Here is a 19,809-nt window from a genome sequence, read left to right on the forward strand (position 1 = left end):
GAAGACTAAGAGGCCCAGGCCAGCCTGGGCTACACAGAGAGACTCATTGAGTATTGCTTTGTACACAAAGAAGGATGCCTACAGTTACCTGAGAAGAGTATTACAAGGCTCCTCTTTTTTCTGCTTAGGTGTAAAAGGCCACATTTACTGGTGTGCATGCTAGTCTGTGTAAGACAAACTAGAGCAGACCAAATGAGAGGAGAGAGACTCCACATGATGTCATTAAGTCAGATGTTAAAGAGTTTTGAAAAAAAATATGAAACAGTGCTGTGGGATGTTCTGTAGGTCCTGTGGGAGCCCATTCTCAGGTTCTTTGTGGCGTTACCCAGCAGGTCCGTATAGAGGATGATTAGGACCATGGGCCTGAGTGCAGGTGTTTGAGATGGTCTGCACTTGGCTGTGCTGGGGGATGGTCTGTATGCTCTGATTGGTTAATAAATAAAACCTGATCGGCCGTGGCTAGGCAGGATAAAAGGACAGAAAGGCAGAAGGAGACGCTGCAGCCGCCACCATGACCAGAGAGGCTGCAGCCGCCGCCATGACCAGAGAGGCTGCAGCCGCCGCCATGACCAGCAGCATGTGAAGACGCCAGTAAGCCACCAGCCACATGGCAAGGTATAGATGTATGGAAATGGATCAATTTAAGATAAAAGCACAGTTAGCAAGATAAGGACAGTTAGCAAGAAGCCTGCCACGGCCATACAGTTTGCAAGCAATATAAGTGTCTGTGTTTATTTGGTTGGGTCTGAGCGGCTGTGGGACTGGCGGGTGACAAAGATTTGTCCTGACTGTGGGCAAGGCGGAAAAAATCAAGCTACAAAACAGTAACAAGGTTTTGAAAATAGACTATTTTTTATACACAAATGTGTTATTTATGATAATGGATTTGTTAGTGTTTTAGATTAATTACTAAATGTTTTAAAATTTACTTTTCTATTTCTAAATTGGTGAATATGGATTTGCAAAGTCGCTGTATAATGATAGCAAAGATGTTAGTCTTACAGCCCTTCTATGGTGATATTTTGTTTGCACTTTAACAAATAAAGTTTGCCTGGAGATCAGAGGGTGGAGCTAGCCACTAGACAGAGGCCAGGCAGTGGTGGCACACACCTTTAATCCCAGCACTTGGGAGGAGAAAGCAGGAAGATCAGGAGTTCTGGGCTACACAAGATTGATCCATTCTAATAGAGAAACAGAGCCAGGCAGTGGTGGCACACACCTTTGATCCCAGTCCTTGTGAGGTTGAGACAGGAAGTGATATGGCTGGGCAGAGAGCATAGAATATAAGGCGAGGCAGAGACAGGAGCTCAGCTCCCTTTCAGGCTGAGGATTCATTCGGTAGAGGTAAGAAGTCTCACTAGTGGCTGGTTCCTTTACTGATCTTTCAGCATTTACCCCGATATCTGGCTCAGGGTTTTAAATATCAAGACCAATTAGGATTTGTGCTACACCCTCCTAGGCCAAAAGTTTCCTTTTCATTTTGGGCAGTCTCACTACACAGACCAAGGAAGTCTCAAACTCACAGTCACACTGCCTCGGCCTCCCAAGTGCACAACTATGACTGCCCACAGCTGTTTTTTTGCTTGCTTGTTTGTTTCTAAGACAGATCTCACTGGATTGTCCAGCGGCCCAAGCTGCCCTGGAACTCCATATGTAGCCTAGGCTAGTCTGGAAACTCCTGATGATCCCGTGGCTTCAACCCCTGTGGAGTACATATTGGTCCTGACCACAAAACGATAATTTTATCTTTGGTGTCTGGGAGTTAAGTTTCTTCCTGGGACCAGAGGAGAAGTTGGGCTTATCACATGGAAACAATGTACAAATTGGGATGGGGCTGGACACTGGGAATCTGGGGTCACATGGAATCAGTAGACTCAAAGACTGGTTACAAGTGGGTAATCCATGAGCCATCATGTAAACAGATAGAAGCCCAGTAAACACTGAGCACAAAGACTCAGGCAAGTGCCCCTGGGTCTGTAGATGAAGATGAACCCCACCCAACTTTTGAAATCTGTATCCTTTCCTTTTTAAAATCCATAATTGAGTGCTATGTGCTTTCTGCAGTTGTGAAGGCTGAGGGTGGTTCTCAAGTAACCAGCTGGTCTCAGAAGGGAGAGCAATGGTGGGAACTGTGCCCCAGACTCTTTCCCCGACTCAGTTACAATCACGTTCATGTTCTAACGCTTCAGGTTTCCGAAGACTCTAAAGTGTCAGAATAACTTGTGTACTTTCTACATACAAAACCAGAGTCTGCTGCTGCTGACCAGAGTCCGTAAGCTCAACGAGGTGCCTAGATGCATGGCCGAAGTTCAGAGCCCAGTAGCTCACCACCGGATACTCAGTTCAATGATGAACTGGTGTCATAGCAATAAGCCAGCAGAAACAACCGAGTACCCAGGAATAAGTCTAAGAAGGTATAAACCAGACCTGAATGAGAAGGGGGAAAAGGTGTACAACACAGTAAGATCTGTTTATAGATCAGTATAGCATTTATGTAACGGAGAAGACAGACACACTTGCTCTTACAAAGTTGCCATGCCACTAACTGTCTCCATGTTGATCTATAAACCACATCTAATCCTCATCAAAATTTCAATAAAGTTTTGCGAAGTCTTTACAGGCTGATTCTGGGACTCTTTTGGAGGACAAAAAAAATCACAGCATAATATGCAATGTTTTAAGGTAGAAGAAAATGAAGACCTGTGTAGCATGAATCTTAAATGGTCTTATTAATAAAATCAAACCCAGTGCCAGTTATTGGGGTCAATGCTGGAAGATCAGAGAAGCAGAACAAGCCACAGCTACCTCACCTTGCCAATTCCTCAGCTGATTCTGTTTCCTCAGACTGGAAGCTTCTGAGTCCTCATCCAAATGAATCTCAGCTGAACTGTGCTGCTCAAAACCTAAAAGCTTAACCAGCCAAATGCTTCTAGTTCCCGGTTTTCACGCCTTATATACCTTTCTGTTTTCTGACATCACTTCCTGGGATTAAAGGCTCACTTCCTGGGTTTAAAGGCATGAGTCACCATGCTTGGCTGTTTCCAGTGTGGCCTTAAACTCACAGAGATCCGGATGGATTTCTGCCACCCAAGTGATAGGATTAAAGGCATGTGTGCCACCATTTTCTGGTCTCTATGTCTATCTAGTGGCTGTTCTGTTCCCTGACCCCAAATAAGTTTATTAGGGTGCATAATATATTAGTGAACCTCTTTTGTTGTGCAAGATTCTGAATTAAATGGCTGTTGTAATTCTTTGTGTTCCCAACACAGACCCCTTTGCAAGATGGCTTTGGCTCTCTTCTCTTAAAGAAGCATAGTCTACTTGTAAGAAAACAAAACAAAACAAACAAACCAAACCAAAAAACCCACAAAACCTAAAACATTTTTTTTTTTACTTTTTGAAATTAAAATATAATTACATCTTCCTTCCTTTCCCTCCTCCCTCCAGCCCTTCCCATGTGCACCTTCTGTTCTCTCTCAAATTCGTGGCCTCTGTGTCTTCATTTGTTGATATATGTGTGTATATATTTGTTAATTGTGTAATAGAGCCTCTTCTGTCTATACAATGCTGTTCATCTGCATGTTTTCCGGGCTGACCATTTGATATTGGATAACCAACTGGTGTGGTCATCCCGGGTAAGACTATTTCTCCCACTTCAGCATTCACTGGCTGCCTGTAGATCTTTGTTTAGGACTGAGGTCTTTCTCACTTTCACATCATCCTTGTTCAGGTCATGTTTAGGAAACTGTGTTGGTAAGACTTCATGGGTGTGGTGGCTTCTCTGACATTTCTAGGAGACACAATCTCATACCAAACTTTCTGTTCCACTAGTTCTTACAGTCTTTTTTAAAAAATTTTATTATATTATTTAATGTGTATGGGTATGCCTGCGCATTTCATCTACGTGGTACCCATGGAGGCTAGAAGAGGGCATTGGATGCCCTGGAACTGGAGTTACAGTTGACTGTGAGGCACCATGTGAGTGCTGAGAACCAACCTAGGTCCTCTGTGAGAGCAGCCAGTGCTTTTAACCATGGAGACATCTTTCCAGTCCTCTTATAATCTTTCTACACACTCTTCCTATGTTCTCCCTGAACTGTAAGTGTAGGAGTTATATTATAGATGTCCCAGTTGGGATTGACCACTACACAGTCTCTTGTTCTCTGCATTTTGATTGGTTGTGATTTTCTGTATTGGTCTCTGTCTGTGGCAAGGAGACATTTTCTTGATGAGAGGTGAAATCTATATGTATCTATGGTTTAAGGATAAATATTTATAATATAGTTAGGGATTGTGCTGGGATGAGAGGTGAACTTTATATGTATCTGTGGTATAAGGATAAATATTTATAATTTAGTTGGGGATTGTGCTGGGATGAGAGGTGAACTTTATATGTATCTGTGGTATAAGGATATATATTTATAATTTAGTTAGGGATTGTGTTGGTTTAGTAAAGAGGCAGTTGTGGATTCTCCTCCAAGATCCATGACCTCACTAGCCTTGTAGCTGGCTAGGTTTCCAGTACCAGGCATAGTTACTCTCTTGCTGAGTGGCCCTTAAGTCCCATTAGAGAGACGCTGGTCACCACTAAGGTGTGTGCGCCACTGCTGCACCCTTGAGGTTACCATGTCGTTCTGGTCACAGGCATCATAGCGGGTAGGACTATTGGCTGCTTCCCTCCCTTTGAAGATGTCATGGAACTTTTTGGTATTATGAAAGCTACTGCTTAGAGAGGAGGCTTTTAGGTCAGAACAAAATTGGATCCAAAGAATATAGTGTCTTCAACAACAGGGACTCACCTTCCACCTCTGGGAGGCAACCAAGAGGCAGTCTATTTCTCCACTCTCTGAAGTTGGACACATTCATGTGATTTGCTTTGACCAATGGGACTTTGGTATGTTTGTGACCAAGCAGAAGTTTGAGGATTTGCTCATTTGGGTTCCCCTGTCATGGCACTTGGGTGAGTGTCAGTGCCATAAGAACCAGCCTCCCAGATATCACAGACGTAGGGCCTGGATGTCTCAGGCATCCAACAGATGAGCCGGTCCACCCGAAACCAACCTTCATCTCCATTACCTGCCTGCTATTGATAGCCAAAGGAGCCGGAAAAGCCAGGCATAAAGCCCAGACCCAAATGCTGATTCACAACTTTGTGATCAGATAAATGATTAAGAAATGTGAAGTTTTGGGTAAAATGTTTTCAGCAGAGACCTGGTAATAAAATCACCAATGTCCTTTCAGAAGCAGTTTTCGGAATGGATCCCCATCGGCAAGTGTTGGATTACTACAGAAAGTGCTGCTGAGTCATTTGAACTTGACTCACTTTTCAAAAACTCTTGGAGTCTTCTTGCTTTTTATATTTTGAGAATTAGCATGAGATTAGAGTGTCAGTCTCTTGACACAAATGGACATAGGTTTAAATTTGCTGACTTATTCACTCAATAGTCACAGTTAAGCTTTATTTATTGTGTCTGTGTGAGTGCATGATATGAATGTGTTAGTGAGGTCCTATGCTGCCATGACTCGTACAGACATCAGAGGATAGCTCTGTGGAAGTGGTTCTCTCCTATCTCTGCTGGGTTCCACGGGTCCAACTCAGGATTCCAGGCTTGCACAGCAAGTGTCTCTCCCTACTGAACTGTCTCACTGACCCCACAGTCAAGATTTTAAGCAGTTCATTCATTCATAAAGAATAGCTGTTCATACTGACATAATGCTTAAGCCATGGGTGCATTTATTCAGTCAATACATGTGTACAACATGCAGTAATATCAATCAATATCATTTTTTTTTTTTTGGTTTTTTCGAGACAGGGTTTCTCTGTGTAGCTTTGCACCTTTCCTGGAGCTCACTTGGTAGCCCAGGCTGGCCTCGAACTCACAGAGATCCACCTGGCTCTGCCTCCCGAGTGCGGGGATTAAAGGCATGCGCCACCAACGCCCGGCTATCAATATCATTTTTGAATGAAATTTTATAATCTTGGTCATTTGTATTTCCCCAGAGCTAGTTGTAATTGCAACTGCTGTACATTATTATTACAATCATTTAAATATTATTGTTATGATGATGAAAGGTTTTCTTTTCTTTCCTTTTTTTTTTTTTTTGCTTTTTGGTTTTTCTAGACAGGGTTTCTTTGTGTAGCCCTAGGTATCCTGGAACTTGCTCCATAGACTGGCCTTAAACTCAAGATCTGCCTAACTCTGACTCCTGAGTTCCGGGATTAAAGGCATGTGTCACCATCACGTGACTGATGAAGTCTTTTCTGTATGATGCTGTTTTGTGGAAATCCAGTGGCTCCATTCTGCTTGCTGAGCTACATGGATTGTATTTGTCTCTGATGTAGTTTAGTACCCAAGTGTCTGTGTCCGGAAATTTCCTTTTCTTTTCGTCTTCCTGCTACTCCTTAGACCTCCTTGGTCTTCCTCCTGGCTGGGTAGCTCTGGGCTCCCATGACGGTCCATCTTCACTGTCATTTGATTGGCTTTAGAATTGCCTAGGTGGCACATGTCTGGGTGTGTCTTGAGGATGTTTCTACAGAGGGTACCCGAGGAGGAAAACGTACTCTAAGTGTAGGTGATCCACCTCACAGGCTGGAGCCCCAGACTGGATAAAAAGCACCAGCATTCATCCTCTCTGCATAAGGACAGATGCAATGTGACCAACGACTTTAGGTCCTGCCACCAGGTCTTGCCTGCCAAGACAGACTGCAGCTCTTCAAATCGTCAGTCTAAACTGACCTGTTTCCCACTCTGCCCCAATCCTCTCCCTGTTAAGTTTTAGTCATGAACCCCATTCAAATCAGGCTCCAGCCTCAAGCTTCAGATTCTTGCACATACCACAGAATATCCTGAAACATCTCAAATACCATTCACCCTTCAAACTTCTTCTCTTAGGCGATTTGATCCAAATCTTGCCTGGAAGTCCAGGGCCGTTGCACTGGCCTCTGTCTCCCTTTACACCCACATTAACCAGTCATAACGTCTCGAGTCTGCCTTCATCCTCCCCAATGCTTGTCCACTGGGCCCTGCTCCGATCTTCAGCTCTTTAAAAAAAGTTCATATGTCCTGTTACAAAAGCTGCCCCCTGTTCTCAGACACTCAGTCAGAAACTCCCTGTCTTGGACATTGTGCAAAGTGAAATTCATATCAGTCATGACCTTCAAAGCTTCTGTTAGCCCGTCTTTTAAGTTTCATTTCTGCTACTTCCCACATCATACTCTAGTGATGAGTGGCCACATATACATGTACATACACAGTGCACTTATCACCCATGGGCTTTGCCTCTGTATCACTTTCTTCCAGCTTTTCTCAGTCCTACCATCTTCTTTCATTATGTGATAAAATTTTCTGTACCCATATTGACTGAGAAAAATCCCACTGTGTTTAGTTTCCCCAAGTGATGTCTGTGGAATTGTACCTGTCGGATGCCCTTCTACATGTTCAGTATTACAGAAAAAACTTTAGTCAACAGAAAAGCTACTCCCCCCCCCCCCTTTTGAGACAGAGTTTCTCTGTATAGCCCTGTCTGTCTCAGAACTTGCTATGTAGACCAGGCTGGCCTTGAACTCACAGAGATCTACCTGTCTTTGCCTCCTGAGTGCTGGGACTAAAGGTGTGAACCACTATACTCAGCCAGACAAGCTATGTTCAAAGCTTCTTAAAAAAATGTTCCAAATAGGTGGAACTATTTAATGAGCAAGAAGTGACAGGCAAAACCTGAAGACTGAGGGACATCGATGTCATAAAAGAATTCTGTCTGAGAAAGGGTCACATCTCAGAGACATGGACATGGTTCTCAGTAGTGATTGATCAGGGATAAAATGCACAGTAAATTTCTTATGGAATGTTGCCCTCTCCAGTATTCAGGAACTGATATCCAAGATCTTAGACACTGTAGGTACCTTAATAAGACAGATACTGAGGGAAAAATAAAAACCAGAAATGTGTCCACAAAGGAGGGGCTGGAGTCAGACACTACTATTTCATCTTTGGTCACAGATGAAGATGTCTTTGATATAATTGTGTATATTTACCTGTTGACAGACTTCAGATAGCTTCAATTTGCTTTAAGAGACCCTGTCCAAGCTATACATGACATAACATGATCGAGTCTTTGAGCCATTTTAAAAACAACTCAAAACAATTGGTGAAATATTTTTTGGGAAATGCCATGCTAAAAAACAAAGGAAGTAGACACCTAGTCTGTAGGGAACTTAGGCCCCTGAAATAAGGAGTGGAAACCCTTCCATGTTCTCAGCAGCCCTCTGGCCTCCTCATTTTACACAGGGTTTGGAGGTAGCTCTCCAAAATATGAGCTGAGAGCTTCCTAGGAAAGCAAATCTTTCCCACATCCTTCCCTGCAGTTCCTCTTTAAGAGGTGTCAGCATGGCTGAAAGAATGAAGTGGCCGCACATTGTCTGGCCCTGCCATTATGTGCTCAGCATTTCCATAACAAAGGTGCCACTCGACTTCTCCCCGATTAATGCAGCTCGAGGGCTCTTGTCGCCTTTAATAAAACATTGTTGAAATCATTTATTTAGAGCCCCTGGTTACTAGTGGGAGAATGACCATCTTTGTGCCAAAATATAGTGTATACAGTCCACTATTTTGTAGTAGATCATTGTGTTATTTACGAAATCGATTAAACGGATGCCTTGGGGGTTATTGATGCTAACAGCACATTACTTATGTCATCGGGATAGTCAAGGGTGAACTTTGTCAACTCTCTTCCAGAAGCAATCTCTCAAACAGAGTACAGTGATGTCCAACTTAACTGGCACGCAGAGCGCCCCACTGGAGACTCGGCTGAGGCCACACTGCTTGTGTAACCTGATGCTCGCCCACCATCCTCCCTGGAGCAGCTGGGAGAAAGCCAGGTCAACTGACAACATTGCCCGTGTTTCTTGGTGTGAGGGGTCAGAAAACAATGATGGCATACTTTTCCTTTTTGTGCTTTGGAAAAGATACACAGACTATATTCTGGAGCTTCCAGTTGTGTTCTGAGTGCTCATATAGAAAAGTCTAAACTGGAAAGCTGAGAATTTGTGGCATGTTTCTGGAAGTTCTTATGGCATTCTAGGGTCCCGACTTTGGAGCCTGTGTAACATTGTTGGGATGAGGTAAATGCACGAGCTTGGGGCAAAAAAAAAAAAAAAGACATGACCTCCTAACTCCATGCTCTGTTCTTTCTCTTGCTTTCTATCACTGTTCATATTCTCCAGGGTAGAAAGGGATGCTATTCCGTCTTCCTGTGGAACCACTAGAGACCTCTAGTCCCCTTGGAACATGTTAGAGCTCAATGGCCTCTACACTATGTGACACTTGGGACCAGGAGCTGTCCAGTCCTTATGGGTGACTGTAGGACTTCTATTCAAGTATAGAGGTGGCCTGAGTGGACAACTTCACTTCCCTAGGGCCATTTTCCCACTTTACATATGGGGCTTTCGCGTGTACATTGCTATATATTGTTAAAAATCAACAGAGACCTTATGCTATGTCCATTGTGGTTACATACAAAAGCCTTGCTGTGTGCTCGGGTGAGCAGTGAAGCTGAACCTCTTCTATTTACTGTATGGTCACTTCAGTTCAATGAACTGCCCCCCTTGTTCCTGACCATTGTCCTACACTCCCTTAAACATTTGTCACTGAAGTGCTTCCAAAGACAAATGAACCGTCACAGAGAATTGCAACCTACTCACTGAGGAGATGGAAACAGCCTGGAGATAGATTAGACATGAAATCCAAACCCTGCCTCTCATGGGGTGGGGGTGGGGGAACTTCCTGGAAATTGTCCAGAAAAGCCAAAAAAAAAAAAAAAACAAAAAAAAAAAAAAAAAAAACTACCTTTTTTCTCTCATTAATGGCCCTTCCAGGCATCTCTAAGAGACATCTGAGCCTGCCAAATGTCCAGAATTCCAAAGGCCTCCCTAGAGACTTCAAGATATTGCAGATGTCAACATCTGTAAAAATCTTTTCTGTCTGGAAGCAGAGGACTGACTGGTGGTATAGAGGCACCATACTCTTGAAAACCATTGCTCTACATCTCTGTGATCTGTTCTGAAATGCACTGGTTCTGTCCGGTGGCGAGGACTCCAGGCCAGAGCATCTCCTGGTTTAAGTGGGCCATGGATCAATGTTCACTTTCTTCAAGGGAGAAAGCATAAAGCCACATCCCTCCTGCCCAGAGTAGGCTGTGATGATTTATTCTAGGCAGATGCCTCTGACAGGACCCTGTAAAATCAAGTCGTGAGTTTATTGTAGCAGTTAATTGTCAGGCCCTTCCCGGTGCTGTCTAACTTATTACTGGGAAGAACTGGGCTTTTACTGTGACAAAGACTTAACTTCTAGTGGAGAATGTGTTAAAATAACCCGTTACGGAGAGGATTTAAATATATTTAAGCAAAAGTGCAGGAGCACTGCTAACCTGTAGTCCTTTTGTAAAATAAAAAATAAAAAAGTGAAAAATAAATAAAATCTGATTTCCCTTACAAGCCCCTAGGAATACTCTTTGTTTAGTCCCCCCCCCCCAAAAAAAAAAAACCAAAAAAACAAAAAAACACTGCTCTTGGTTTTAACATTATGCTTGCTCAATCATTCAGGTGACTTTGGTCTAACCACACACTACTCTCCTGGGCTCCAGGCTGATGACTTTCTGGTACCACACATGGGGGATCTTGGTTTGGGGGACATGAAGAGAAGTTTGGACTTCCTCACTAACAGCTAAGGAAAAGAGAGAGGCAAAAGAAAAAAGGCCTCAAAAGCAGAGGTGGGAGTAGGTGGGAAGGAATGGGAAAGGGCACAATTTGGTTAATTACTTTAGGCAGCAGAGAAATCTAGTTGTTTTCTCAGCACATGCTAATATCAAATAAAGAGACACCAGATCTTGCTAATCTGTCGACCCCTCAGACAAAGTTTATTTGTGGTGACTTTTAAACTCCTGACTTGCCTTCCAATCACCGAGTTTAAAATGAAAAGCTTTAAATAAACACCAGGAATAGAAGATAAATAAACTTTTTCCCCCTTGCAAGTGCCTAGCTCGCCGTGGTTCGGGCTCAAATCCCCAGAGGACAGACTGCTCTCTTTTGTGTTAATGTTTAAAAGATTTTCCAATGCCGGAGTTTATTCCTACTGCAAACATTTCTATTTACAAGGTCAAGTGTATCAGCACTCGACACAGCTTAAGAGTGTAATTATTTATGTAAGGGCGTTTGAGTGTGCATCAGGAGCTTGGCGGAAACCCAGCCTCCAGCCCACTGTTCAACAGCTCCTCAGGACAATATTACCAGTCCTGGTGATTATTTCCCTCCATGGTGTGTTTACTTTTGCACGCCTCAATGTTTTGTAACAAAATTTTGTATTTTTTTTTCCAGCAAAAGTGTGAAAATGGCTTTGAAGTATTGAGTCTTGTAGGCTTCCTAGATCTATTGGTAACAGATGTTATTGGCATGTTTGATTGAATGAGAAGGCAGAGGACACTCCTGGGGGTCAGGAGCAAAAGGGAGGGGGTGTGCAGGGTGGGTCTCTGAGTGAGGAGGTTATCCTCACACAAGAGACAATATTTTGTGAATTCTCTTCACAAATGCCAACAGTACCAGCAGAGGCCAGTTACAAATTGTTTTAGCTGCCTCATTTACAAACATCTAATTGTTCATTAAATTAAAGGCATTAGCTCACATTCTATTTTGCACTGCACTTTAATTTCACTTGATGTCTGATTGAATCCCAGTGCCCCCTCCAGCCCCCTCCCGCCCACCACCGGGTTAACCACAGTATGACTGTGGGGAGCAGCCACACAGAAGCCACTGTTGAAACTCTTTACTGATGTGTGCATTCTTAATAAAACAACCAAAAGATACACAAAGTCATAGTTATTTAAAACACAGGACTTTAAAAATGATGTCTATAAAAATACAATGTTTAAGGCAGTTTGGAAATGCATTTATACATTTCTACAATGTCCATAAATTCTCTTGAAAATAAGAACGTTACTTCAAATCTGTAAAATACACTGTACATTTTTAAGACTGCTCTACACAGGGCACACTTTAAAATGGGCTTGTGTGAGTGGGTTCCGGGTGACCAATGTGTTCTATACATTTCCTGGATGGGGGTGATGTAACATTGATGCAGATTTAAAGTTTTTAATTTCTTTTTAAAAATAAATTATTTCTGACGCATACAATTTATAAAAATTCTATATACAAAGTACAGCAACTGGTAAGAAACCCCAGTTTTAATACAGTTTATATACGACGTACCAGGGTGGAAGACCCCGATAGGGCAGAGGCAATACTCGATCTCTGCATATTCAAACTTAGAATTTCTTGGTCAAAACAAAACAAAACAAACTAAAAAACAAAAAACAAAACAAAAAAAGGACAAAACACACACCACACAGAGGTTTTCCTAGATGGCAGTACAGAGCTTTAAGATAAAAACTTGCATTGTTCAACACCATGGTAACTCTTTAGGCCAGGTTTTTGGACCCTTAATTCTAAGACACGTGGTGTTCAGCGATCAGAACAGCGGCAGTGGCACTGAGGTGGGGGTTAGGGTTATAATGTAGACGTAATTTCGGGGACCCAGACAAGGCAATCGCCGGCTCCACACCCGGCGCAAGAGTACAGGAATGAATCGGTAAGGGAACTCTTCCATTTACTTACGATTGCTGTGTTTCTCAGTGGCCACAAGCAATTAAAGTCGTTACCAGTACTATGTGTCCCCTCATAGGAAAACTGTTTAAAAACAAAACAAAAAAATGGCCCCTTTGCAAACCTAATTCCCTTCAACATCCCCTCCCCCAGTCCCTTGGGGCTGTGAAGACTCCCACCGGTCAGCAGTCCAGGCCTCCGTTGCTTTTTGCAGGGTGTCCTGAATTCTGCAGATTCCAGGCGGTAGGATAGATCAGTCGGTTATCTTTGCAGCCTGGAAACCGCACAGTGGAGGGCCAGGCATGGTGGCTGGGGTATGTGCTGGGCCCTTGTCCACCCAGGGAGAGTGTGGTCAGTGTTCCAGACCATCCCCGGCCCCTGAGCCACAGGTGCCCGGCTCGGGAACCGGCCGGATCGCAGGGGCGCAAGGGCTACAAGTGTGACCCGAGCAGCAGTAGCAGCAGCAGCAGCAAGCAAACAAGCCGGGTCCAGGAGCCTCGGGTCGCGCAGTGGCCTCCACTGCCGCTGCTGCTACTCCTGCGCCCCGGCCCGTAGGGCAGGTCCCCGCGGCCGCCCGCCGCAGCAGCGCCGCCGCCCGGGCGAGCGAGGCCGTCGTCATCGTCCAAGGGCTGCTCGCCGCCCGCCGTCCCCGCGCGCTGCTCCTCGTCATAGTCTTCGTCGTAGTAGTCGTCCAGGCCCCCATCCGAGCCACTGCTGCCCGGACCGTTGCCCGCGTCTGGGCCGAAGCACAGGCGGGCCATGTTCTCCTTGACCGACTCGCAGATGGGCCGCTCCAGCCCATCGCACACGCAGTCGTTGAGCAGCGCCGCCTTGGGCACCGCCAGCATGTCCTCGATGACCGCGCGGCACTCGTCGGTGCAGCGCAGTCCGTTGAAAAGCTTGCCGCAGTAGGCCAGGTAGCGGCTGAGTGCCAGGTTGCAGCGACTGTCGCGGTCGCAGCGTCGCCGGGCCTCAGTGCAGCCCATGACCGAGCCCGCTCCCGCGCCTGGGCCCACGCCGCTGGTGCGAGGCAGGCAGGGCTCGATGGCGCGCTTGGTGGACCTGCAGTGTTCGTCCTGCGCGCAGTCGCAGTCTTCCAGCGCGGGCCCGCGGCGCGTGTGGTTGAGCTGGATGAGCGCCGAGATGCAGTGGCTCGGGCAGCGCCAGCGCGGCGAGAAGGACGCGGCCGAAGCGGGGAAGGCGCCGGCGGGCCCCGGAGCGTCAGCCCCGCCGCGCTGCGCCAGCACCGGCGCGCACGCCTCGGCGTACTGGCTGTAGGCGTAGCTGCAGTCGGGCTCGCCCTGGCACTGCAGCAGCGCCTGCCAACAGATGAGGCGGCGGCCGTGCGCCAGCCCCGAGCCCCGCGGCGCCGAGCCCAGCAGTTGCAGCAGCGCCACCAGGCACAGCAAGGCGCCCGGAACGGTCCCCGTGCGGGCCCCGCCGCCGCCCAGCAGCGCGGCTAGCATCGCGGGCAGCAGCGGCCGCCGGACAGGGTGCAGAGCGGAGATGAGGCGCGGGCGGCGTCAGTGGGGCCGCTGGAAAAGTTTGTCCGAGTCCCGCTCACTTCTGGCATGGGCGTCCTCATCCATCCATGCCGGCGGCCCGGCAGCTGATAGAGGCGGGTGTTCGCTCCGGCACTGCGGCGGGGGCTCCCTGAGAGGCTCGGCGACGCAGGTCCGGCTCTGGTCGGCGGCTGGAGGCGCTCAACGCCGCCCCGGAGGGCCGCGGCGAGGCTGCAGGAGCGCGCGGCGCCGGGGGTGCATGGTGCTCGGCGCCTGCAGATGATCGTGCGGCCGGCGACTCCTCGGTCCCCGGCTCAGCGGCGCGTTGCACTTCGTAGCCCTCGCATCCCGCCTTCCCGCGGCCAGGCCGCCGGGTCCCCTCCCCCTCCGCCCCGGCCTGGGCCACGCTCCGGGAAGCTCTGGGCGCCAGGCGCTGGGAGGACCCCGAAACTCGGAGCGCGCGGCTCGGCTCGGGGACCTGGAGCCTGGGGAGCGGATCCGCGGAGCCCGGCTTCCGACTTGCTCGCCGCGAGGCTTTAAATACAAAAATGGGCCTGGAGCCCCCGTGTGGTGCCGCGGCGCCCCCTCATTATGCATGCATAGAAAAGCAAACAAACAAAAACATTAGCAACGCTCTTTCGGCTCGCCGAGCCCCGGCCCCGCGCGCTCCAGGCTTGCCCGCTTTCTCCTTTCTCCACTCTCGGGCGCCCTTTGCTCGGCCCCCTTCCCGGGCTTTGCGCGCTGCTATTGGTCCAGCCTGTTGTTGTTGAAACTTTTTTTTTTACGAGCCGCTGGAGTGGGGTTGCAGAGTGGGGGGAGGGCGGTGGGCAGCTCACATTCAGGCATTCAGGGCTTGAAAGGAACGGCTTAGGGAGCCTGACACAGGCCCAGCTCCTCCCACTCTTCAGGAGGCTGGGATACCGAACCTCAGCTCGCGCTCAGAGCCAGCGGGCAGGGCTTAGGGCCAGCTGCCTGCATCCGGCTCAGCCACCAGCCTTTTTGTTCGCTTCCCCCGCCCCCTTTTTGTTTGGGTGGGGGGGGGACACTTTTATTAATTCTCACTTATCCCCCATCTTTGCATTAGAGAGAGTTCGAAAGTCACTTTAATTTTCAGGCTCCGCGTCTTTGAGTCCTGATCACCTCTGGGGGTATAGCGAAGGGAGGGGGTCCTGAGAATTTAATGCGAGACTTTAGAAACTTAGACACAGACCGCGCGCAGGCACACGCGGACTCCTCTGTGTCTGTCTCTCTGTCTCTGTCTCTCTCTGCCCCCCCCCCCACACCATCATGACCATAACCATTACCACCATCGCAAGAAAGAAGGACACTTTCCACCAGGTTTTAATCCCCTGATCGGGCAGGTAAGGCACTGAGCGTCGATTCCAAACTGGGAGAAGTCCACAGAACTGAATCCATTTCTTAATTCATGATTGTAACACGAACGGCAATGAGAAAGCGTAGCAATTAAACACAATGGGGATGCTGAGCGCTACCACCCGGCTGCACTCACTGCACAGAGGACGGAGGTAAACCGACCCGCTACGAGCTGTGAAGTATACATTTCAGTTCCTCAGCGTGTTCAAAGCTAAGCTGCTAGCGGAGCTGGCTTTGCGGTCTAAGCAGGACTCTCACAAGATACCTTAACTGTGGCGCAACGCAGCCTTTGGCCACCAGAGGCACCGCGAGTCTGCGGCCTGTCACAACCGCGCTTTCCTCCCTTTCCTTTGGTGAGCCTATCAATTCCATCTGTCACAGATTTTAAGGTTAAATCGCTGCTGAAGCAAAGGGAGCCCCAGCTGCAGCGCGCTCAGAAAGTGGACTGTCCACCTCTCCAAAGAGACAGGGAATTTGAAAGGGCAAAAGTGAGGGCCCGAGCCAAGACCCAGATGGATTAACCCAGTTCTTGGAAAAAGCTCACTGCCCAGGCTGGGAAGCTGCGCCGCCTCTGTAACTGCCTCAAACCATGGGAGAGCCAGACTCAGTAATGCGAGCCGAGCTATCTGCTTTGATTTGTGTAGCAGAAAACAAACGCAAACCTATCCTCAAACACTATCCAGGCATGATGAACAAGCCTATTTATCCAAGGTGGAGGCAGGAGGATCACTGCAGTTCAAGGCCTACAGTTTCAGGTTAGACACTTGGTAATATCCATTTTATCCTTAACAACCTGTGATTCCAAGGTCCTCAGGAGGCCAGACCTGAGATGCATCTTCAAGTTTGTGTTTGTTTCGGCTCCTTTCAAGAGATCTCAAAACAGACCACAGGTGAATCTTCTGGAGACCTTTCTGGCTCCTGGAGGCTCTGACAGCTAGACCCCAAGACGGCCTGGAAATCTGCATGTTCAACAAAATTTAAGGGGGTACTGTGACTGTTTAGCTGCTTAATAGGGACATGCTCTGACTGTCTCTGTTCTGGAGGTTATAGAATGGTTCATCTTTACTGGTCAGGTGATATCTTAGCCTTGATACAGGTCTCAGTGGGAGTTAAGAGAGGCCAAGATCTCGGCTCACCCTGAAGATGTCTCTACAGACCCATGGCCTTGACATGAAAGGGCGAGGAGCTGGCAGCCACCACAGGCTGTGTTTCCACATACACAGACCTTTCTGGGTCACAGGCTCCCACTTGGTAAGACTACCAAGTCTGTGAACACTGCACCCTCTGCCCGCCCGCCTGCCCTCCACTTACTGACTTCTCAGTTCTGAACCCACCTGGCATTTTACTCCCCAAGGGCACCAAGGACAGAAGCCTCACTTTGTCCTTTGGTGGTGTCTCAGCCTGCCTCTTGATGGGACAGACTAGCCTGACTAATCACCTTCTTAAAGTACTTTTTTTTTTTTTGTTTGTAGGCCGGTGTCTGGGGCTCACTGCTCTCTAGCTGCCTGCCCCTCTCCAGTTTATCTTTCAGTGGTTTCCTTAAAACACTTTATTTTTGCATTTTATTTACGATTTACGTATATGGATGTTTGGCCTGCATGTCTGTCTTTGTACCATGTACACACAGTACCTGCAGAGGCCAGAGAAAGCTTCAGATGCCCTAGAACTGGAGTTAGAGACTGTGGTGAGCTGTGATGTGGGTGCTGGGAACTGAACCTGGGTCCTCTACAAGAACAGCCTGTGCTGTTAACTGTTGAGTCCAAACCTATTTTGTGGTCTTTCTTCTTGCTTTTTACACAGCCTTTTACTGTTTGCTTTTTGCACAGCTCTCTTGGCTCCCTCATGGGACTTGGATGCGGGGGCAGTCTCAGGCATGGAAGCACAGTGTGGGACTGTGCCTTACCTTTTCCAGGACCCTGCGACAATTCCTTCGGTCTGTCTTGTGAGTTTTCCTTTCTTAATAATCCCTTTGTCCTTTAAGCAGACCCTGTGGGCTTCTCGCTTTAGGTGGCCGTCAGCTCTTCTCCCTCCATGCTCACCAATGACACCCAGATACAGACCAGACTGTTTCCTTTTCTTTAGAATCCTGGGCGGGTGTTGTGGGATATTTGATCACACTGTGAAACTCTGAGAGTGTTTTAATAAAATTAACCTTGGATCAGGGGGGAGAGCCAGCAACCAGTTGACAGAAACTAGCCATAGAGAGAACAAAAGAGCCAAGAATACCGACAGAGAGACACAGTAAGGAGTAGAGGCAGGCTTAGAGATCCCCGTCTCTTTCATTTGGGACGGGGTGGAGAGATGCTCTTTGCTGGGTCTCCAGCCAAAGAGGAAAGTCAGCCCGTTGCTTCTTGACTCCTCGGTCTAGCAGGTTTTCACCCCAATATCTACTCCTGAGTCGCTATTGGTAACTAGAACAACTTAGCTAAAAACAACAGGCAGGCCTTTCTGACACTGACCAGCAGAGCATGGCAAAAGTAACTAGTCTCTGGTGCTTCCAAGGTAAGGTCACGTGAAACTCTATGGTATCTGTCTCGAGGTGTTTGCTCTGGGGAAGCCAGTTACCACATAACTAAGAAACATGACCACCACTCTGAGGAAGCCTGAGCTTTGGTGTTTAGCAGATGTGTACAGAGAAAAGAGCTTCCTGAGCATCTCCCAGATATTGCACCTATGTGAACGAAGATATCACCAGAGAGTGAAGAACCTGTCTTGTCTTCTTAATCAGTGTTCTATTGCTGTGAAGAAACACCATGACCAAGGCAACTCTTATGAAAGACAGCCTTTAACTGGGGGCTGGCCTGCAGTTTCAGAGGATTAGTCCATTTTCCTCATGTCTGGGAGCATGGCAGAGGTAAGCGTGGTGGCAGACAGGTGTGGTGCTGGAGAAGTAGCCAAGAACTACATAATCCAGATCTGTGGGTAGAGAGAGAAGGAGAGGGACAGAGACATAGAGAGACAGTGATGACAGAGAAGGAGAGAGACACACAGGGAGAAACAAAGAAAAAAGAGAGAAGCAGGGACATTGGGCTTGGCATGGGCTTTTGAAGTTGAACTGAATGCATTTTTGCATTATGGCAAAAACCTATGGCTATGAACCTGTGGGGTCCAGGGAGTGGAATGTGGGGATTTGAGTCAGAATGACCCCCATTGGCTCATACATGTGAATGCTTAGTCACTAAGGAGTGTCACCATTTGAAAGGAATAGGGGGTGTGGCCTTGTTGGAGAAAATGTGTCACTGTGAGTGAACTATGACAAGTCTTACCATGTTATTTGTTTCAGGGATATGGATGACTTTTAGGATTTTGGACTAGAAAAGCAATTAGGTGCTCTAAGTGGCCTATACTAGTAGGAACATGGAAGACAGCAGTTCTGAGAGCAGTGTAAACTATGACAGCCCATCCCAAGGAGCTTCAGAAGGGAGGAATATTAGTGATTGGCCTACAGACCATTCTTGCGATATTTTGGTGTGGACCGTGTGTGTCTCGTCATCTTGCAAACTACAAGTTCTCAAGCAGGGAAGCATCCAAGAAGCATATGTGTGCTTTTTCAAAACACATATGCCAAAACTAACTCCATTGTACTTCAGTTCTCCTTGGGTCCCAAGGAATGTGGGGCTGGGTGGGGCTGGGTGGGGGTGGGGCTGGGGGGTATTTCATAAGCATATTTTTGCTAAACTGATCATTTTTGTGATTATCAAACTTTCAAACTTCACAAATTGGTTCATTTTAAAAGTTGGACTTATCTTTGGGGAAAATGATAACTTTCATTATTAAGTATTGGTAAGCAAGCAATAAATAAATAAAAATTAAGCAAACCTCTTACTGTCTTCCACTGACCCCAGTGTTCTATTAAATTAAGGGGATGAGAAGCCTGTGGACAGGAAAGGAATAGCCAGAGAAGAAGGCCTTTACATTGATAAATTTAAAGCTTTTCTTTTCCAGTTTCAGTATTAATGGAATTTCAGTCTAAGCAGACCACAGAAGGCATGCCTGTTCATCTTCAGCTAACATTTCAGAATTACTAACTCTAAAACATTATTTCTTAAACAAGTGGGTCACAATACTGAATGTTGGGTTTGAAAGAAATTGACAACAGGAAAAGGTTGTGAATGTACAATGACCCCAACTTTCTTAAAAACCAAACACCTAAGAAGCAGAAGAGGTTTGGGCAGCACTCACCATACTGAGCAAGTGACTTCCCTGCAGCCTGTGCATGCCAGAATGCCATGCAATCCAACGGGTGCTGCCTGATGCACCTCAGCTCAGGTCAGGGACTGCGGT

The 19,809-nt window shown here is 47.1% G+C and overlaps 1 protein-coding gene across 1 annotated transcript; it reads right to left on the reverse strand.

Annotated features, from left to right (window-relative positions):
* Positions 1-11,798: 11,798 nt before the first annotated feature.
* On the reverse strand, positions 11,799-15,109 carry Gas1 (growth arrest specific 1). The gene has a single exon (XM_006999056.4). It carries the CDS (start codon positions 14,113-14,115, stop codon positions 13,081-13,083), a length of 1,035 nt encoding a protein of 344 aa, XP_006999118.2. The 5' UTR covers positions 14,116-15,109; the 3' UTR covers positions 11,799-13,080.
* Between the last annotated feature and the right edge of the window lie 4,700 nt (positions 15,110-19,809).

This window comes from Peromyscus maniculatus, chromosome 5 (assembly GCF_049852395.1).
Source record: "Peromyscus maniculatus bairdii isolate BWxNUB_F1_BW_parent chromosome 5, HU_Pman_BW_mat_3.1, whole genome shotgun sequence".
Taxonomy (NCBI): domain Eukaryota; kingdom Metazoa; phylum Chordata; class Mammalia; order Rodentia; family Cricetidae; genus Peromyscus; species Peromyscus maniculatus.

Coding starts and splice junctions, on each gene's coding strand:
- Gas1 (XM_006999056.4), bottom strand. CDS start 14,115: ATGCTAGCCGCGCTGCTGGGCGGCGGCGGGGCCCGCACGGGGACCGTT.